General features: G+C 40.5%; 1 protein-coding gene across 3 annotated transcripts in view; it reads right to left on the reverse strand.

The window, feature by feature from the left end:
- The window catches only part of NR3C2 (nuclear receptor subfamily 3 group C member 2), a 189094-nt gene that overhangs the window by 33903 nt on the left and 136288 nt on the right, over window positions 1-18903 (reverse strand). For all 3 annotated transcript variants that reach the window (XM_063156751.1, XM_063156752.1, XM_063156750.1), the window contains one exon: window positions 15365-15481. In XM_063156751.1, coding sequence (XP_063012821.1) covers window positions 15365-15481 — 117 coding nt within the window. The remainder of the gene's footprint in view (window positions 1-15364; window positions 15482-18903) is intronic.

The following is an 18903-nucleotide window of genomic DNA, read 5'->3' on the forward strand; positions in this document are numbered from 1 at the left end:
AATGCAGTTGTTCCCCATGTGGTGCAGTTGCACCTACATGAGGATGTCCTGGTTTGTATTTATCTTAGAAAGACAAAGTTGGACTTACAGATTTTTCAACAAAATAAATCCCAAAAGCAAAGCACCGATGAGCAAGCTCAGCTGAATGTCTGATAATGAGTTAACAGAGCCACTGGACACTGAAAACAGAGTTTAAAAATAAGCCTGAAGAGACAGAGATTAGTGCTTGCTGCTACTATTCATTAAGTTTTTCAGGCACTATGTTTTTTTCTGTTATCACAACAGGACTAAAAAAAGAGAACTCTACACATTTTTCATGTTTACAGAGGCAAAAAAATGCATTTGCACCATAACTACACCTGAGTAAAAAAAAGTGTTGGTTTACCAACTCCATCAAGTATCTTGCAGCAGAGATGACTGATAACATACTTAAGACATAAGTTTGTATGTTCTATTCTCCAATAGTTTTTTTTATTAAAAGAAAAAAAAAATTCTTCCACGTATGAAACTGGCATAAAAATGTGTTTTAGTTTCATTTTCTTCCATTATAATGCCTTTAAAATGAAGCTGAGAAAAACATTACTGCTTGACAGTCATGTTTACAGTGAAGAAAACTGTATTTTTCATTTGGCTCCATGCCAGCGCTGTAGCTCAACGGGTTTGGTAACTCCCACAGAAACCAACAAGTAAAGATTAAATACAAACTGAGCAGTACACACTCCAAGGCGCTCTTTAAAAGCTGTTTTTCACATCTGCTCTCTCACTCCAATACCAGCTACAAAACCAACTAAGCCACCTCTGAAATGCAGAGTAAAAGCTACACTCATCAGGATTACTCCCTGAAAATGCTCAAGAAATAGCTCTCCACACTGACCAGGGGATGGAGCCAGCATGGGGCATTTCCAGCGACAGAGCTGAAGCCTGAAGCCTGCCTGGGGTTAGGACAAGGGTTTCATCCAAATGGCTGTGTAGCAGCGACTGCAGGACTTCTTGCCTTCCTGTTCAGCATTATTGCAGCCAGAATATCGTATTATAATTCTCCTGTTTTTCAATCACCTCAGACAGAGCAATAGGTGAAGAAAAACAAACAATAGAGAAAGACACTGCAGATATACCAGAGGTTAAAATCTCAAATATCTGTCATTACTTTTTTTGAGTATTTTAGGTGGTCCTTATGCTCCAATTAAAAGAAATGAGGTGTAACATTTGAAAAAGTCTGTAACATTTGAAAAAGTCACAAACCTGGATTTTAAAAAGGCACTTCCAACAGCCATTCTCTGTAGCTCTAACAATAAATAGTGGAACAAATAAGATTCAAGTCAGTTGGACAGCTGGTTCCTTACTATTGAACCCTCACATGGAAGTCTCCTTTCTTGAAGATGAAACAGGGGTCCTGCCATCTCAGGATGGGAGTTTTTGTGCCATCTGTGAAATGCTGAGTAGGTTTCTAGTCATCTGCAACAGGGAATGCTACTCTAGGTCCAATAACAGGACATTTATCTGGATGTGGCCCTATTGTAAAGTGGCTTTGGAATTCAAATTAACATGAACATCAGCTACAAATTATAGCATCCCTTATTTTTAAGGGTAAAGCTTGAGGGTTTAGGGTAGCCATAAGGTAGGTAAACTATCACACTATCTTTTCAAAAATATCATAGTAAATTTACACAAGTTGGGTCTAGAGGGAGATAATACATGTAGATTATACATTATGTACTTCCTTTGTGCCCAGGGAATATACACAAATTAAGTTATGGACTCCAACACCCAATCACTATTTTTCATAGGCTCAAAATTAATAATTTGCATCACATTACTGTTAAAAAAAGGGGATCCAGAAACATCGAAGAACAAAATGTTTTTAATAGTAGATAAGCCCCTTATCTTAAATATTATTATTTAATTCAGCAGATTTCTAAGAGAGTAGTATCTTGTTTGTAGAATTGTACTAGTGTTCAAATTTAGAAGACGAACAATTTTAAAAGCTCTGCAGATTCACTCATTTCTAGTACTCTGAAAGTAAAAAAAGTAAGCCAAGTCTGAAGTTTAGAAAATAAGCTGTAGTTCTATGTAGGATGAATCACAAGACTTGCAATGACAATCCCCTGGAATCTAAATTTATTTTTCCTTAAAGATGATACTCAGAGCTTGCCTTGATGTCCATCAGAAAATCATTTACTGTTTGTATACCTAAAGTCACAATTCAGATGACTAAGACTTTTATTTAATCACATCTGTAAAGCTCTGCCAGAGCCAGGACCAAGCTGATCCTCACCCAAGAGATCTTTATGATATTCTATGCATGTTTGAACCCACAGGGGATATCAAAAGCACATTTTAAAAACATATGCTACCTCTAGTAAAGCCTCTCAGTGGACAGAGAGGGGAAATCAGAATGGACACAGCAGAGGACACAAAAAGTGGTGGATGTTTAAAAAAGATAGAGAAGAGAAAGCAGCAATTGGAGTAAATACACAAAATATAAAAGACAAGGCAGGGGAGGTGCAAATCACTATAAGCACTTCAGACAAGGTATAATTTGGGATTATTTCTAAGCGTGTGCTGTACCACTAGCAGTCTAGGCAGCCTGAGGGTAGACAATATGCTGCAAAACAAACTCACTGTGGCCACCTGTACCTCTGTACCCCAGCCAGTGCACACCTGCATTTCCAACACTTGGGCTCCTCCACTGAGCTCCAGTGCCCGAGCTGCACACCTGAGCTCCAGCCACCCCCTCCGGCCCAGCCTCCCCAGCTGCCAGCGTTCCCCCTCCCAGACCATGCCAAATGCTTCAGCATTTCCCGCACACCCTGCCACGGCCACCTCCCTCTGCTCTCCACCAACAACCTCCAGCACCTTGCTGCACCACAGTTACCAAAGGCGCCAGTTCTCCCCTCCAGGCAGCTCTGACTCAAGGCAGATTCTTCTCTAGGCCCTCGCTCAGCGCCTCCACCTTTGTACAGATAAATGCTCCATCAAAATGCCACTCTTCTCTCCTCTGAATCTTTTCATCATGTTTTCCTGGTGACTTTGCCTCACTTACTTCAATGAGCTGACATCTGTTCTCATTAGCTATTTTACTGCTACCACAAATAGTGTTTTCCCTTCCCCCAAATCTGTTGTATCTTGACATGAAAATTTTGAGCTATCTTGGTACAGACGTTTTTTCACTTAGTTGTCTAGCACAATGGGAATGAGATTTTGCTGAGAATTTTCTAGACAATAATACAGACTTCATATATACACAGAGACATATGCCTGGGAATGCATGGAATAAAGTGAAAAGCAGTAATACAAATGAGATCCTACAGCATTATACAATTTTCCCTACAAAGTGCACTCAAGCACACTTATTTTCTTCCAGAAACACAGAAGGAACAACCAAGATAGAACCCTAAAGCTTCCATAAAACCCACTGCCCACTTTGGGAAGCAAACCACTGATTTTCAGGTAGCTCCAGAAGACAAAGAACCTCTAAATGTGACCCCAAGTGTTAGAATCACAGAATATCCTGAGCTGGAAGGAGACCACAAGGATCCACGAGTCCAACTCCTGTTGTGCCATGTGTGAGAGGAAGGATCAGGTACAAATCTGGAGGCCCACAGGCAAGCAGATGAGTCACTGCTTTAACTGGAGAGACCAAGGGGAGGAAGCAAACGAAAAGCAACTACTGAAGCAGGGACAACTTGTACAGGGACTTAAAAGGAGAGCACAAAATTACTTTATCATGTAAGACACATTGCCAAAAGGACTCGACCCTTGCAGAGCAGAGGCCTTTCAAGGGTGATTTCTGCAGTAGTGTTTGGGATATGCTGAAGAGACCCAGTAGTCTGCCTAAATATGCAAAGAAAGCAAGACTGCAGCTGGTAAGGAAGAAAACAAAGGTCCTGGCTTCACATGGCAAAATAAATTTTAAAATCTGTTTCTGACAGCTGTGACCCAGAGGAGAAAGTGACAGAAAACTTGCTGTTGAGCAAGGAATCAGCAGTCTAATTAACAAAGTGAAGAAAATTTCCAAATTTCTTATCCTCCACTGGAAGAAGGAAGCTTTTACTGGATGAGTAGCTCCAATCCAATGATTGAATTCAGTGGAATGAAATGGAAGGCATAACTGAAACAATGACATAGTCTGACATACTGTTTACTAATTAATAAATAACACTTTAATCTGACAGGATTGGACAGCTTAAAGACAAGGAGTAAACATGCATGAAGTCTGATCTATGGAAATGTCACATTTTATTTGCCTTTAGTCAGACCCTGCAAAGAGCCAGGACCATCCATAAATACAATTCTTATTCTTGGTTTACATCTGGATACCAAAAAGGGAGGTAAAACACAGATAGAAGAAAGACCTTCTGATGCATATTTTAATGGTTATTGTGGACTATTTTCATTATGTTCACCTGGATGTGTTTTGGTTCATTATTCTGGTTGGATTTAAACTCCTCATAAAACAGACTGCACCTAGGTAAATATTACTTTGGCTACTTACAGAACAACCTCAGAAATGTTTGCATTTTGCTTTGTTTGGAACAGATTCTAATAAATGATGCAGTGCAATGCTGCTGGAGCACAGGCCTGTAAAGCACAGAAACAATATATCTGAAGCAGTTTATCCAATTGCCTTGAGCAGGATCAACTGAACTTTGCCCAACTCAGTATGTTATTAATCTCCAATAAAGAGAATTCCACAATATCCCACCACTATCTAACTCCTCAGTGTTTTCCCAGCATCTCCAACGTTGCATCAATTTTGTCTGCAGTAAAGTTGATTTCTCCCCATCATTCTCCCAGTGGCCAAAAAGAACAACTTATCATTCCTGTCCTCTTTTACACCACTTTTTGAATTGAAAGACTGGTATCATGACCTTCTTAAAGCCTCTCCCTTCTACACTAACAAGAAATGAGTTTTTTGACTCTTTTTTTTTTTTTTTCTTTTCCTAAGCATGCTATTATTCTTGTTCTTCCCTGGACAGTCTCTAGTCTGTACACACCTTTCTTCAGATACATGATATGAAATTTCAGGAAGATTCAGTTTAGATCTTAAAGAAACCTTTCTAAATTTGAAGACCTGATGCGAAAAAACAGAACAGGTTAAAAAGGGACCTACAGGACATTCACACTGGACAGGTCCCAGAAGACATGAGAGGCACATCCTTCACAAAGGTACCACAGGTACTGCAATCCCACCAACAGCCACAGGAACATACGTGACAATTTTGCAAGGCTGCCCCATCCCCACCACCCTGCCCAGAAGTGCTGAAACCAGACACAATCATCAGGCCCACACTTGCCAGCTCTGACAAGAAACAGAGTGATTCCTTGGCATCACACAAGACTTTGCCTATTTTTGCAACAATTTCACCTCGCTGACTTTAACTCATGATCATTACCCAATTGTTCTCTCCTTTCTTCCCTGCCATCCCTCAGCAGCTGCTCTCAGGTATCCCATTTCCCCACGCCTCAACTTGCACTTCTCAACATCCTAGTCTGTACCAAAAATGCCATCACATTGGTTTCCAACAATGAAACTGAAGATGCTTTTGAGTTCTGATCCAAACTGTAGATTTACATATTTACTCTCTACTTTGTTATGCACGTAATCATTACAATTACCACTGGATCCTCAAAAGGACCCTTCTCTAGATGTCCTTTCAGTATAACAAGGAACCACTCTGGAAGAACACTATTCTGAGTAATTACATGCCCACTTCATGAGAAATCTTAGATGTTTTAATGAAAAAAACCACATTTTCTTCTGATTACACTTAGGCCTGGAGTCATTGAGCAGTGAAATGCAAACAGCTGCAGGGAGGTGGCACCTCACACCAACGTTTGCACGCAGCAGTTGTCTCAAAAATCTTCAGGTGAAAGCCCAGACCAAATCTTGTGTATATTGAGGCCTGCCCCAAGGGTGAAGCTCAGGTTACCCCCTGTCTATCACATGGGACAGGGATGAGCACTGGGGAGTGTTTGGGTAAGAGACAGAGGAATTAATCCCTTTTTTAAGTTGAGTTTCAGGCTAAGCATTCATGAAGAGAGAGCAGATAGAAGTGACAAAAGAAAGCCAAGATCCAAAGTGCATTTTACAGGAATATTTAGGTTGTCAGGGAAAATGTCTAACACATTTGCTTGTTTCTCAGCAATCCTCAAAGTGATAATTAAATGAAAAATAACAGTTTCATAGGGGTACTCCTCCCTGTGTGGGAACAACTTTCACCAAATGCCAATTAGCGGTTTCCTGTTAAAATCAAATCAAGCTGGTTCTGATAAAGCTTTTTAATGAGAAATGGCTAAAGTATGAAAATTTCCCCCCATATATATTGCATATTAAATCCCAAAATCACATAACACAATCTCACATCTAACATTTTTGGTATATAAAGCTCTCTCTTGTACTTCTTCATTAATTTCAAAAGAAATGTATTTACTAAATATTTAAATCATCCAATAAACAAAGCCTTAAAAAAAAGCGTACAAAAGTAAATTATAATGTTGATGAAAGCCAATCTTAATCAGTCCTTTTCAGATGCTCCCAAAACTCATTTTTTACTGATTATTTATTCATTCTTCAAGCGTATGGCAAATTCAATAATTCTTGAGCTAAGAGTTGTCTACTAAATGCATCAGTGGTTTTGATTATTCTATTTGACATCAAATAAAGACAAGCAGTAAAACGTCAACAACAAATGCAAAGATGAGATCACCTGCAACTCCAAGACACCTGTTGGAATGAAACATCAGCAGCTTCAACTGTGAGCATTGGTAATAATTTGATTAAAAAGAAAGTTAAGGATACTTTGGAGAACAGATTTTGAGTGTACCAGACTGAGCACTCTTGGCTATGGTCACTGGGTTCTGCCTTATGCCAAGCAACAACGCTCCTCCCAACACACCCAGCCTTCTGCAAGGCACTCCTCATCCAAGTCTTCCCTCTTGCTTTTATTTGGGTTGATACCCAATGTTCCATGTCTGTTACATGATTTATGTGCCCTCCATCCTGATCACAACACGATAAAACCCTGACAGACACTTACCATGTACAAAACTTCATATTTACATTGGAGACAAAGGCTCTCCCAACAAGTGTTTCAGAGTCCTTCAAAACCAAACTCTGCCATAACTCTCATTCTGTATCTTGAGTGCCCAGACTTCCACTTCATGCCTAAGAGTGTTTCATTCTTGTTCTTGCTAGAACTAAGCTTTGTAAGTGCTGCCCTTCCCTCTGTGGTCTTTCTGGGTATGTCATTACCACACTCCCACTTGATTTTTTTTTTTTTCCCCAAGCAATAAAAATTGTGAGATCCTTTGTCTCCTCATCTGTATGACTTTCATATCCCCAGTTATTATCAACTCAGATTTCTGTCAAATGTCCTTACTCCTAATACACTGAATGCTGCTGGTCTGTCCCTCACCTTCTAGAAATTATCTCCCCCACTTCCCAGAACAGCAAAGCTACCTGTGAAATACGACCAGGCTGTTTATCTTCTGCAGCCATCTTGGCCATATTTTTCACCATCTAGTTCATGATTAGTCATTAAAAAAGAAAAAGAGAGTATAGCCCTGTTAATCTCCTGCTTCAATAAATCACCCTGAACATTAGTGAAAACACTCTGTAGGTAATACCAACCATTCTCCAGGGTAATGGCAAATCTCTGCCATCACCCATTTGTATGATCTGGGAAAGTTGACGGCAGAGAACCACAAAAGCACACAAATCACCAGCCCCAGTGTGCAGGAAGATGTGTACTGGGTGGTTTAGAAACACTCCATCCAGTGCCTTCACCTTGTCTCCCTCTTTGTTAAACACCAGCTTCCTGCTGCTGTGTACTCCTAAGGCTTAAATGTGCCCAATGTTCCCTTCATAACCTGCTGGCATTGGGCTCCAAGAGCTGCTTTTTGAGCCAGGTATTCCTGCCACACCTCACACTTATTTAAGCAAAACGCAGATACAAAAAATGGAAAGCCATGCAATTGGGAATTGGTGGGGAGAAAAAAGCAGGAAATAAGATGAATAACAAAACCCACAATTTTGCATTGTGAGCCCACCCTGCTTTGGCCAAGGTTGTTGCAAGCATGGCAAGTTAAATCTTCGTGCCCTGTTATTCAGGTGGAAATTCTCTGAAGCAATGCTCGGTGAAAAGGACAAGTTCCTCCTGCTCCTACAGCTTCTCTCGTGATGGGGAAGTGAGTAATGGAAACACATCATCACAAACCACAGGAGCAGGTTTCTAAAGGGTTCTGGTGACAACCAGCAGCTCTGGAAAAAGAGGAACAGGAGACACAGGCAGGTTTTCACCACAAAGACTACGCTTTTACTGTGAGGAAGAGTAAAAAGGATATGGAGTTACAGCACTGTGGAAGGAAATTGTAATAATAATATCACTGTGGAAGTGATAATTTGGTGATTCAGGAAAAAACAAAGCACCACCAGGAGCTGCGCATAACAACTTTTGAGAAATGCTGAAAATCTTCCTCTTAGAAAACTGTGATCACCCATCCTGTGTTTTGAACCAAAGCTAGGCCCCATGTACAGCATGTGAAGCTCTGGGGAAAGAGCAGGCTCTGAGCCTGCACAGGGAGTGCTGCACAGCCAAAATCACCCCCAGAGCCTGCGTGCACAGCAGCACTGCAGGACAGCAGGCAGGCTGGGACACACTGCCAGCAGGAGCCCAGCCTGGATACCACAGCTCCTTTGCAGGGCTGGCAACCAAGGGTGCTGTGCCTTGAGTGGCACGGTGGAGAGTCCAGAGGATAGAAGGGGAAGTCTGGAGCCCAGCAGCCCCACACCAAAAGCCTGAAAGGCTGCTCCTGGAGGCAAGACAAATGTTGCTGGCAGCTGGGCTCTTGCAGAAGGGAGAGCTGGAATCAGGAAAACATGAAAAAACAAAGCATGAACACGATTAGAGTTTGATCAGGGACTGCTGGATGTGAGGTGTGGGCTCTTGAACCCCTACAGTGCATCTTCTCCACTGCCTTTGCAAACAGAATAAAATCATCAGCAAAATGCCAAGGACACACTTTCAATATTGCTTTTAATTGATGCCCGAGAGATTACTCTGACATTACCAGTCCTCTTCAAAATTCTGCATTTTTAACTGTCATTCACAAATAATTTCTTAATAGTTGCTGCATGTGACTGTTCTCATAGTTATCTACAATATTCAAGAATCACACAATCATTTAGGTGGGAAAAGACCTTTAAAATCATTGAGTCCAACCATTAACCCAACACTGCCAAGTTCACCAAACCATGTCCCTAAGCAGCAGATCTACATGGTTTCTGAAGGAAAACATCTTCCCTGGGAAGCCTCTTCCAATGCTTGACAGCCCTTTCAGTGGAGAAACTTTTCCTAACATCCAATCTAAACATTCCATTCATGAGGATTATGAAAGTTGGAAAGTTAGAGGGTCACACCACAAGCAGGGCAAGAGCACTACACGTGGACTTAGATGGACACAAAAGCAGGAAAAGTTAACTGCTGAACAAATTGGCTCCTACAACATCTTCAATGGCAGGTTTATAAGCAACAGGCAAATTATCTATTACTTATAATTATCTATTACTTATTTATTACATACTTAAATATTATTTATTTGTTTGTTACTTATTACTTAAATAGTATTGTTTATTACTTAAAGGTCCTTTCCAGCCTGCTGGTGTTTTTAATGGTCTGTTGAAACAACTGCTAAAAACCCAGCTGAATGTTCAAGCTAAAAAATTATTGACTGGATTCCTTCAGAAGAAAATGCTACATAATAAATGCAAATAAAAATGCATTAAAGTTAATGGCATTTCAAAATACTTTGCAGTTAAAGTTTAAATGAAAAATAAAATTTAACCATATGTATACCTCAAATTGCTTGTGCCTTACACAAAGGGGTTTATTTTCCTTTAAAATTTATGAAATCACAGTTAGTAGAAAATTCTACAGAAAAATAAGAGGATACACTTTTGCTGTATTTATGTTTTCTCCGGGTTTTCAGGTTTTTTTTCTTTTTTTTTCTCAAAAAGATAGGAACAATGATAATATAAACCATATAAGCTCCAGTAACTGAAAATAATAGTGCAATTTAAAACCCTACTAGTATGAGTTCTTAAGCAGAAAATAGAAAGCTGAGCAGAAAGCTGAACTACTATATCTTATTACTGGTCATCTTAATTAACCTATTTTTCAGATTATTGAAATATTTCAATGTATAAAAAATAAGGGTATCTGCCAGTGAAGCCTACAAATCACACCCAGCATCTTGTGCACCAAGTGTCTTACATATGTAAATGTATGCGGACCCAAGACTCGGATTTCACAGGCAGCCTCTGCAGACAGAATGATGAACTGTGCAATTTGCAAGGTGAAATCTATTTTATGTCCCTTCCAGATCCAAAGGGTCCCTCAGCAAGCTGCTCCTCACTGCTGTGGGATACCAGTGCTGGGAAGTCTTGGCAGTGTTTCACAGGGGAGCTGAGGCAGGGAAGGATTCCAGCCCTGCATGGTGCTGATCTTTGCACACATTATTGTCCCCTCTGCACATATGGCACATCCCATGGCAGAAGAGGAACCTTCTCTGAACTTGCAGAACGGGGAGGGATGCCTGGCCACTAGGTCCCATCCGAGGTGTGAGGATCAATCTGCCCACGAAAGTGGGGTGGTGGTCACCCCAAGTGACACCACATAAAACATTCCCACTCTCCAGGCTCCAGCACATGGCAGTGACACCAGAAGGCTCTGTGGGACACATCCCAGGGGCTGCTGCCTTACAGGATGCAGCTGGTGGTGGCACAAGACCCCCATGCCAAGATGTGGGACCACGGGGACAGACACAACTGAGGAACAGCAGCACGAGGCGGGAGCCAAAGGAAAACGTCTCGTGCGAAAGCAAGAGCCTGGCCAAATCCAATCACAGCACATGCTGGAAGAAACTTCCCAAATCCGTGAAATCGTTCTGGTCCGTAATTAACTGAAAATTAATTACAGAATCTTGAAAAGAGCATAAACCAAAAATGGGCCAGCATACCTTCATAGTGCAGTTGCTCACTCTGAATCTCTTCCAACAATTAAGCCTAGCATATGTCACTGGAGTTAAAAAAAAAGATAACAAAACAACAAACAAAATATGATTCCCAAAAAAGTTTTGGAGTCCTACTTGCCAAATGGGATATAGCTGTCTGCAGAGCGCACACATACCTTCTGGAAATGAGAAGGATGATTTAATGTGATACTTGGCAACTTCAGCTTTGCAGAAATTACAGGTTGCAGATGCTTCTTATAAAATCAAAACAAAAATCGAGACAATAACATAATTAGGTAAATTATTTGCTGACTTGATGAATAATTTTCTAAAGATTATTAAAGGATGTAAGAGCTTAGAAAATGCTTCAATTTTTCAACAAACAAAACGAGGAGGTAAACAATAAAAGTGCCAAATTATTTTGGCTGAGCATTCACAAAAAGGTGCATTTTGTATCACTGAATTACATGTATTTTTTACAAGGTGCCTCATCATGGCATGCTGCTGAATTTTTTTTTTTTTTAATTTAGAAAAAAAAAAATTAGCATGCTGGAAAGTAGAAGTTATGCCATCAAAACAAAACAGAAAGACTGACAGAGTACAAAAGCACTCTATTTTACTATTTGAAAAATATTGAGAAAGAATATTACCAAAAGAGAAAAAAAACCCTAAGAAAAAAGATCAGTAGATTAATCAGAGATTGTGCAAAAACGTGCTGCAGGAAACATGGAACACTATTTCTGATTTCCAGTTTTCCATTATAGAGATTAGTATCTTCAGTAAGAGCAGGAAGACAATCTCAAACTGTGAAATTACAAAATTTTCTTCATAACCCCCCGATTTCAGTTGGTGGGAGGAGCTGGGTGGGGGCAGCCTGGGGTCCTTCACTCCCATCTTTACATGGGGAGGAGGCAAAGGAGAGTCAAGTTCCTTTCCTGCCCATGGGAAACACGACCTTGTTCCCTAATGCAACATTTCTTCTAGATCCACTGGAAGATTGGTATTTTGTTTTGTTTTTTTTTTTGTTTTTTTTTTTTTCTTTAAATGAGGGGATAAAACATCATAGTTATGCACAAGTAGAAAATAAATGCCCATGGTTTCAGCAACTTGCAGACTTTCCAACCCTGAGCTATGCTGATGACCATTTTGCATATCATCTTACTCTATTTCTCACAAACCAAGCACATCAGCACCTCTGATACAATCTGGGATTTGCTTTTACATTTGCTTTTCTTTGGAGGGTGAGAGCTGAGCTTGGCACTACTCCACCAAGAGCACAGCACAGTGCAGTGTGTCACAGGCACAGAGAGTACTCTGCTGCAAAGAGAACTTTAGGTTGCATTTATAAATTCATTTTTCTCCAGTTCCTTACTGTTCATAATACCTAACAACATACTTGCCCATTTTGCCTGTAAGTCCAAGCCAGAAACAGGTAAAAGCCCATTTTTACTGGAGTAATGTATATGCTTGGCAAAACAGACTGACTGCATGAAACTACAACCCACAATGAGTCTTCATAATATGACCTTACTCATTCTCTTCAAGCTAAATATGAAAAAAATTATTAGTACCAAACCTTGGCATTTCATATGAAAGCACAATTTTCAAATATGAATTAATATATCTTTTTGCCATTTCCACCTCCATTTTTTGTGATGATTTCCAACATATCAGAAATGCCCTGCAACAGCACACAGAAGATCCCAAAATTGAGATGCTGTGTTGCTCCTCTGTAGATGTCCAATGCAGAGCTCACCACTGGAGACAGATGGCCTAAGGAGAGAAAAATTCTTAAGCTCCCAGCATTTCCTGCCAGAGCTGGGCTGGCTCAAAGGCTGGAAGGTCCATCAGCAGGATTTGGGAGCCCTTGAGGCTCTCTAAACAGCAATGCTGCCTCTGGGCTGAGGGTGCTTTACCTGTCTCTGGCAGCCCTCCCCTCTCCCTCCAGCCTGCCCTTCCCTCTCTGATCAAGCAGAAGGCACTGCAGTGCATGGAAATCCAGAACTGTTCCTCTGCCATCTCGTTCATGGCAGTGATGGAAAGACCTCCTTTGTCACATTTTGGTTTCTTTACGTGGCATAAGGAGATCAAATCAGGAGTGAGAATTTCCCCTGAAGTTTCTCTCTGTGATGAAAATCACTGAAACAGCTGAACTGCAAATCTGAACTGCGTGCCAGCTGCACACTGCAGTCAGATTTGGCCTTCCAGGTCAAAGAGTCACAGACATTAAAGTTGGGGAAAGAGCTCTAAGAACATAGAGTCCAACTGCTAACCCAGCACTGCCAAGTCCACCACCAAGCCTTGTCCCCAAGTGCCACATCTGCACGTTTTTTGAACACTTCCAGGGATGGTAATTCCACCCTGGCCAGCCCACTTCTGTGTCTGACCAACCTTTCAGTGAAGATATTTCTCCTAAAATCCAATCTAAACCTCACTTTAAGCCATTTTCTTTCATCCCTTAGCTCGTTTCATGTGAGGAGAGACCAACTGGTCACCATCTTGCTACACCCTCCCTTCAGGCAGTTGTAGAGAGTGATTAGGCCTCCCCTGAGCCTCCTTTCCTAAGGAGCCAAACAACCCCAGCTCCCTCAGCCACTCCTCATCAGACCTGTGCTTCAGACCTTCACTGCCCTCCTCTTGACTCACTCCAGCACCTCAATGTCTTTCTTGTAGTGAGGGACCCAAAGCTGCAACAGACACAGGTTGCAAACTATGATTTCCAGCAGTCTACCAAGCTCCAACGAAAGAGAGGATTTTTCAATGCATTCCTCATTTACAGCATTCCCAGTCAATATAAAAAAAAAAAAAAAAAGGGGGGGAAAAAAAAGGCAGTTTCCCTCCTGCCTTGCTTTTCTGCGGAGGACATCATGGGAACAGATCCTTTGAAACCCACCTGGACATCACAGGGATGAACTCATGACATTGCAGATAAATGTCCCCTGCTGCTGTTTCCAAAGGTTCTCAAGCCCTGGGTTTGCTGGAGCTCCACTGGCACTGCACATCCAGGGGGGTGCCAGCAGGATGCAGCAACATTCCCAGCACTGCAGAGAGCTGACCTCCCTGCTCCACAATGATTTCCAGCACTAGTTTTCTGGGATGAAGGAGCTGCTGCCATGGAGCTCCTGCTTCATCAAACAAAGGCATTTTGTTTCCCTTGCTAGGTTGAACAGTACAGATCAAAATCAAGGGAAAGCTGTCACCTCCCCAGCATGCCACGATCTGGCCCTGTTTTCCCTTGGGAAAAGGAAACAAGGTGCAATGTAGTATCTCAGAATTGGGAAGGGGGTTGAAAGAGAGCCTAACAGGGCTACTCTCTCTGAAAAAGTAAGATGTGGCTTGTTTGAGTATTTCTGCCAGGAGACAAGATAGAAAAAAGAAGTCTGGGAGGTAGGAAAAGGCAGCAGGCAGGAACCAGGATTTTGCACACAACCTATGAAAGACAAAGCAACTCAATCTGTAGAAATAAACTCGGCTGCCAGGAGAATAGGTCCAGGAGGACAAAAAGTGAATTTTGAGATAGGGAGGAATTAATGTGACCGTGTTGTAATTTTCTGTACAGTGAAAACACTCTAAGGGAAGGATAACCTTGTACATCAGCGAAAGGACCTGCAGCAGTATCCCAATCCCTATTCACAGACAGCATCATAAACACAGGAGTGGTGGCAAAAAGGCATTTGTAATAGCATTTGCTCAGATGATGGCTTGAGACAGGAAATCCACTGAAGCACAGAAATAAACACATAGCCATTACCATAGTAGGATTAAAACAACAGAAAAAAACTCTTATAAATTTTGTTATCACACTGTTTTCAGTATGCTTTTGACAATTAGTAAGAAAACATTTTTCCTTGTTGTTGCTGGTATACGAACAATGCAGTAACATCATCAAAATTATTGCACATCCTTACAGTCACAGAAAATAATCAACAAAAATGCTGAATAAGCACCAAAGAAGTTGAGAGGTTTCACTATGTGTGAATTTGCTTTCACGATGGTGTAACACGTTTTCCAGTATTCAGGAGAATGCTCATCAAAAAAAAAAAAAAACCCAACAAAACCCCAAAAAACTATGCAATAGTTGAAACCTTAACATTTTTAGCTTATGGTATGCTACTAAAATTACTGTCATCATAAAACACCCACTTTTCTTTTTTCTGTGCCATAAAAAAGGCACGTCCAAACCCCAATTTAGAATGACAATAGAGTTTATCAGCTATTAAGCACTTCTTCAGGATAATCCCACCTTAAAACTTCTGAGATTATGCAGCTGCCAGAACTATAAAAAGGCTGCACATTTCCAATGTTTTCACCTAATCAAATTAAGAGACTGAACTATTAATATTCTGCTTACCTCCTAAATTCATTCCAGCTTGCAGACATTTCTGTAATCGACAGGCTGGGCAGTTCTTCCTCCGAATCTTATCAATTATACAGTCGTTCCTTCCCGCACACAGGTAATTGTGCTGGCCTGAATGAACCAAAAATACAATGCATTATTAGAGCCTGTATTTACATAATTCCAATTTGTTCTTCTCTGCTATTTTGCACTCATTTTGAGATTCTTATTATTGAAGACACTTCAAATTCCATTCTTTACCCTTTCCAAATGATCTTGGTGAGTTGTCATGGGTGTTTATTATGAGCATCTCTTCTTTTTAATTTGGGAAGGAGTTTTGGTGTCACCCTCAAGAGAGATCACATTACTTTTTTTTTTTTTTTCCAAACAGGATTGGAATTTTTCTTCTAGTGAAAAGCAAACAATTGGTTTAAGATTTTTCAGATCTTCTTAGGTGTTCTGTATCACAGAGCAATCTAACAACTCTAAGTTTGAGTACATTCTCATGCTGAAGAAGTGCAGGATATACAGCAGAAATGCACAGCTGAGGTTAACTTTCCCCATATACTTCACTCTCTTCAACCAGGCTTAAATCACAACTGTATAATTTAATTTCTGTAAAGCCCCACAGAAGCACTCCTGAAGAGGCAGCAGGTATTTAATGCAGAAGGGAACTACAGGGCAACCAGGGAAACAGGCTGGCATTTCAGAACTTGGACTCAAAAGGCATTTTGCTCCATGGGAGGAGCACAGGGGGAACAAACCAATGCAGTGTCTCACACACGGGCACTATCACACGGCCTTTTCAAAGTCTGGTGCTTGAATTTAATGTGGAAGAATGAAGGAAGCTGCGAGGGCTGGTGTAGCGTGACAGCTGAAGTGAGAGGAAATTGTTTTAGCTGCCTTGATCCAGAGGTGGCACACAGGGATTGAGGGGGGGGGAGGCAGAACAAATGTGCAGAAACCCAAGAGATGTGCAAATAAAGCTGCAGCCAATGACCAAAGCAAACAGCAGCTGTAGGAGAGGAGGGGAAGCCCTGGAAGAAGTCAGGAGCAGAGCTGCACTGCAATGGGCAGGGGCTGACGTGCAGGGAGAGGGAATGAGGATGCAGATCCACAAGGGGACAGAGCTGATGTAGGACAAGAGGCATAAAATATATCTGCCAAGATATTTTCCACAATACTCATATGCTTCCTTGGGAAAGATAAAGAGAATATTGATGGGACACAGGAGACTTGGCTTCTGCTTTGGGATCTTCAGGAATTTGCCTTAAAAGTTCAGCTAAGTCATTTCCTATCTCTGCACCTGTCTTCCTTTCAGCCTTACAATGTTATCTAGACAGTGAACTGAAACTTGGGATGTTTCTCATATCTCTTCTGAGCATCTCACACAAAGAAAATCGATCTCATTTGAGTGAGTGGAGTGCTACAGTAGCATCACAAAGGTATCACCATTTAGATAATGCTTTAGACGTTTAAAGAACAAGCAGATGGGCAAATAAAGGTTTTATTAAGGGACTTTACCTAGTACTGTGACACAGATGAAAAAGAAGAAAACTTCAAAATAACTGAAGAATAAGTAACATAAGGCATAAAATCAAGTTGTACAATATGGTGACAGCACCAGGATCTATCGGCTGGCCTTTAAGTAGGCCTGCTAAACAAGAAAAAGAAAACATTCTCAGCTAATCACAAAATGAAAACCTGGGTATCACACAATGCTCATTTTGTGATGTGATCTATACAAAAACGGACACGAAAGAAAAGAGTCAACTTAATTCCTCTTTATATTTTTGCTCTGAACTGACTTGAGCATATCTCGTAAAGAACTACCACACAGACGGCATGAAAGTAACACAAAAGGAGAAAACAAAAGCATTTAAAATTATTATATACAGCATAAAGATGGTTTATATGTCCTTAAAAATACTGGCATATACTCCTTTCTCTGGAGGGAGAAGGGAAAAATGGTTATTTTCTGCCAGGAATGCAGGTGCACTTGCTCAGTACTCGTACAATGTCCTTTGTACATCAGATACTGCAATACCATTTTTAGGTTTCCACAGGCGGGTGCAGGCTATTAATAAGACAAGTCAGCTCCAACACTGCAAAATGAACCCCTTTGCAGAGCTACCCTGAATGCAGTTAGTGCTAAAAAAATGTATACCTGGTAAGTCAACATTTTTCACTACTGCTTTAAAAATCTAATGGGTTTAATACAAAAGTTCCCATTTCCGCACTCCAGGATAATTACTTGGATTGCATTTTTAAATGTTGTGGTAATGTTTGATTCCAACACTGTCACAATGGGACTTCCTAAGAAATATTCCCACAACAGCAGAATATTCCATAAATCACCCTTCAATTCTTTCAGTAGTCTGCAATTATTGCTCTGTGACCTATCTACTCTAGATCAAATACTTTCAGAAAACATAACTTAGTAAAGGTCCACCAATTTCTGAATCATGCATCTCTGAGTAGTAATGTATGGTACAAAATCTATAACTAGCTTTTCTATAAAGCAAGGCAAACAGCAAAGAAAATCTTCACAACTTTTTTAATTTCTAGATACTCCTTAAAAACCACAGCCATCATAAAGTTTACATTAATGAAAGTGACTTGAAAACGCTTTAAAAAAACAGAATAGATCAACATTCCAACAAACCTTCTATGCAGAGTACAGCTATAAAATAATGAACAGTTTTTCATTTAACATCTACAATGAAAAAAAAAAAAAAGGCTTCATTCTTCCATGCAATCAAATATGGTTCATTTCAAATAAACCAATTTTGTGAAGTAAGTCAGCAAAGCAAAGACACCCATAACAAATCAGTACGTCCCATCTGTGCACCACTAAGGCCCCTCAACTTCAGGATCAAACCAAAATCTGACATATCTGAAATTGATGCAGTGCTCTCAGGACCTCCAGGGCTCTTCAGGACCTCAATGGGGTGGAGGAGCCTCCCTGAAGAGAGGCTTGATGTTTTTGTGCTGCGAGATCTCCAACTCTTTCAAGAGATTTATTGATCTGCCTTGTGCAGTTTGTGTTTAGCTTAATCCAGCTGTTCTTTTTATCCCGTTCAATCACCCACAAGTGGGCTGGAAAGTGACAGAGCAGATATTGAATTCTCATCTCCCATGTGCTAAATGCATTAAGATGAAAGTAATTTTTACTTATGCTATCATTAAGAGCACTTAAAGCAGCTAATTCCTGTTTCATCTGAAATACAAAGATACCAAAGATACGAGGAAAATTTTCCTGTTCTAAATAAATAAGGAATGGGTAACAGACAGTTACACAGTAAGAAGAAAGTAAGATCTTTTCTCTTAGCAGTAGAGATAGAGGAATATTGAAGTTTGCATCTTCCAGGTTGTTGTGCCATACCACAGAATGACACAACCAAATGTACACACAAAAAGATTTGAATGTTTCCAACCCTCTCACCTCCAAAGATTCTATAATTCCCTGCTTTTACAGGCTTGCAAAAGAAAACAAAAGAAGTATTCATGAAATTCAGTCTTCCCTCTTACTGAGTTTTCCTGAATAAGCAAAA

Source organism: Melospiza melodia, chromosome 5, assembly GCF_035770615.1.
Source record: "Melospiza melodia melodia isolate bMelMel2 chromosome 5, bMelMel2.pri, whole genome shotgun sequence".
In the NCBI taxonomy this organism is placed as follows: domain Eukaryota; kingdom Metazoa; phylum Chordata; class Aves; order Passeriformes; family Passerellidae; genus Melospiza; species Melospiza melodia.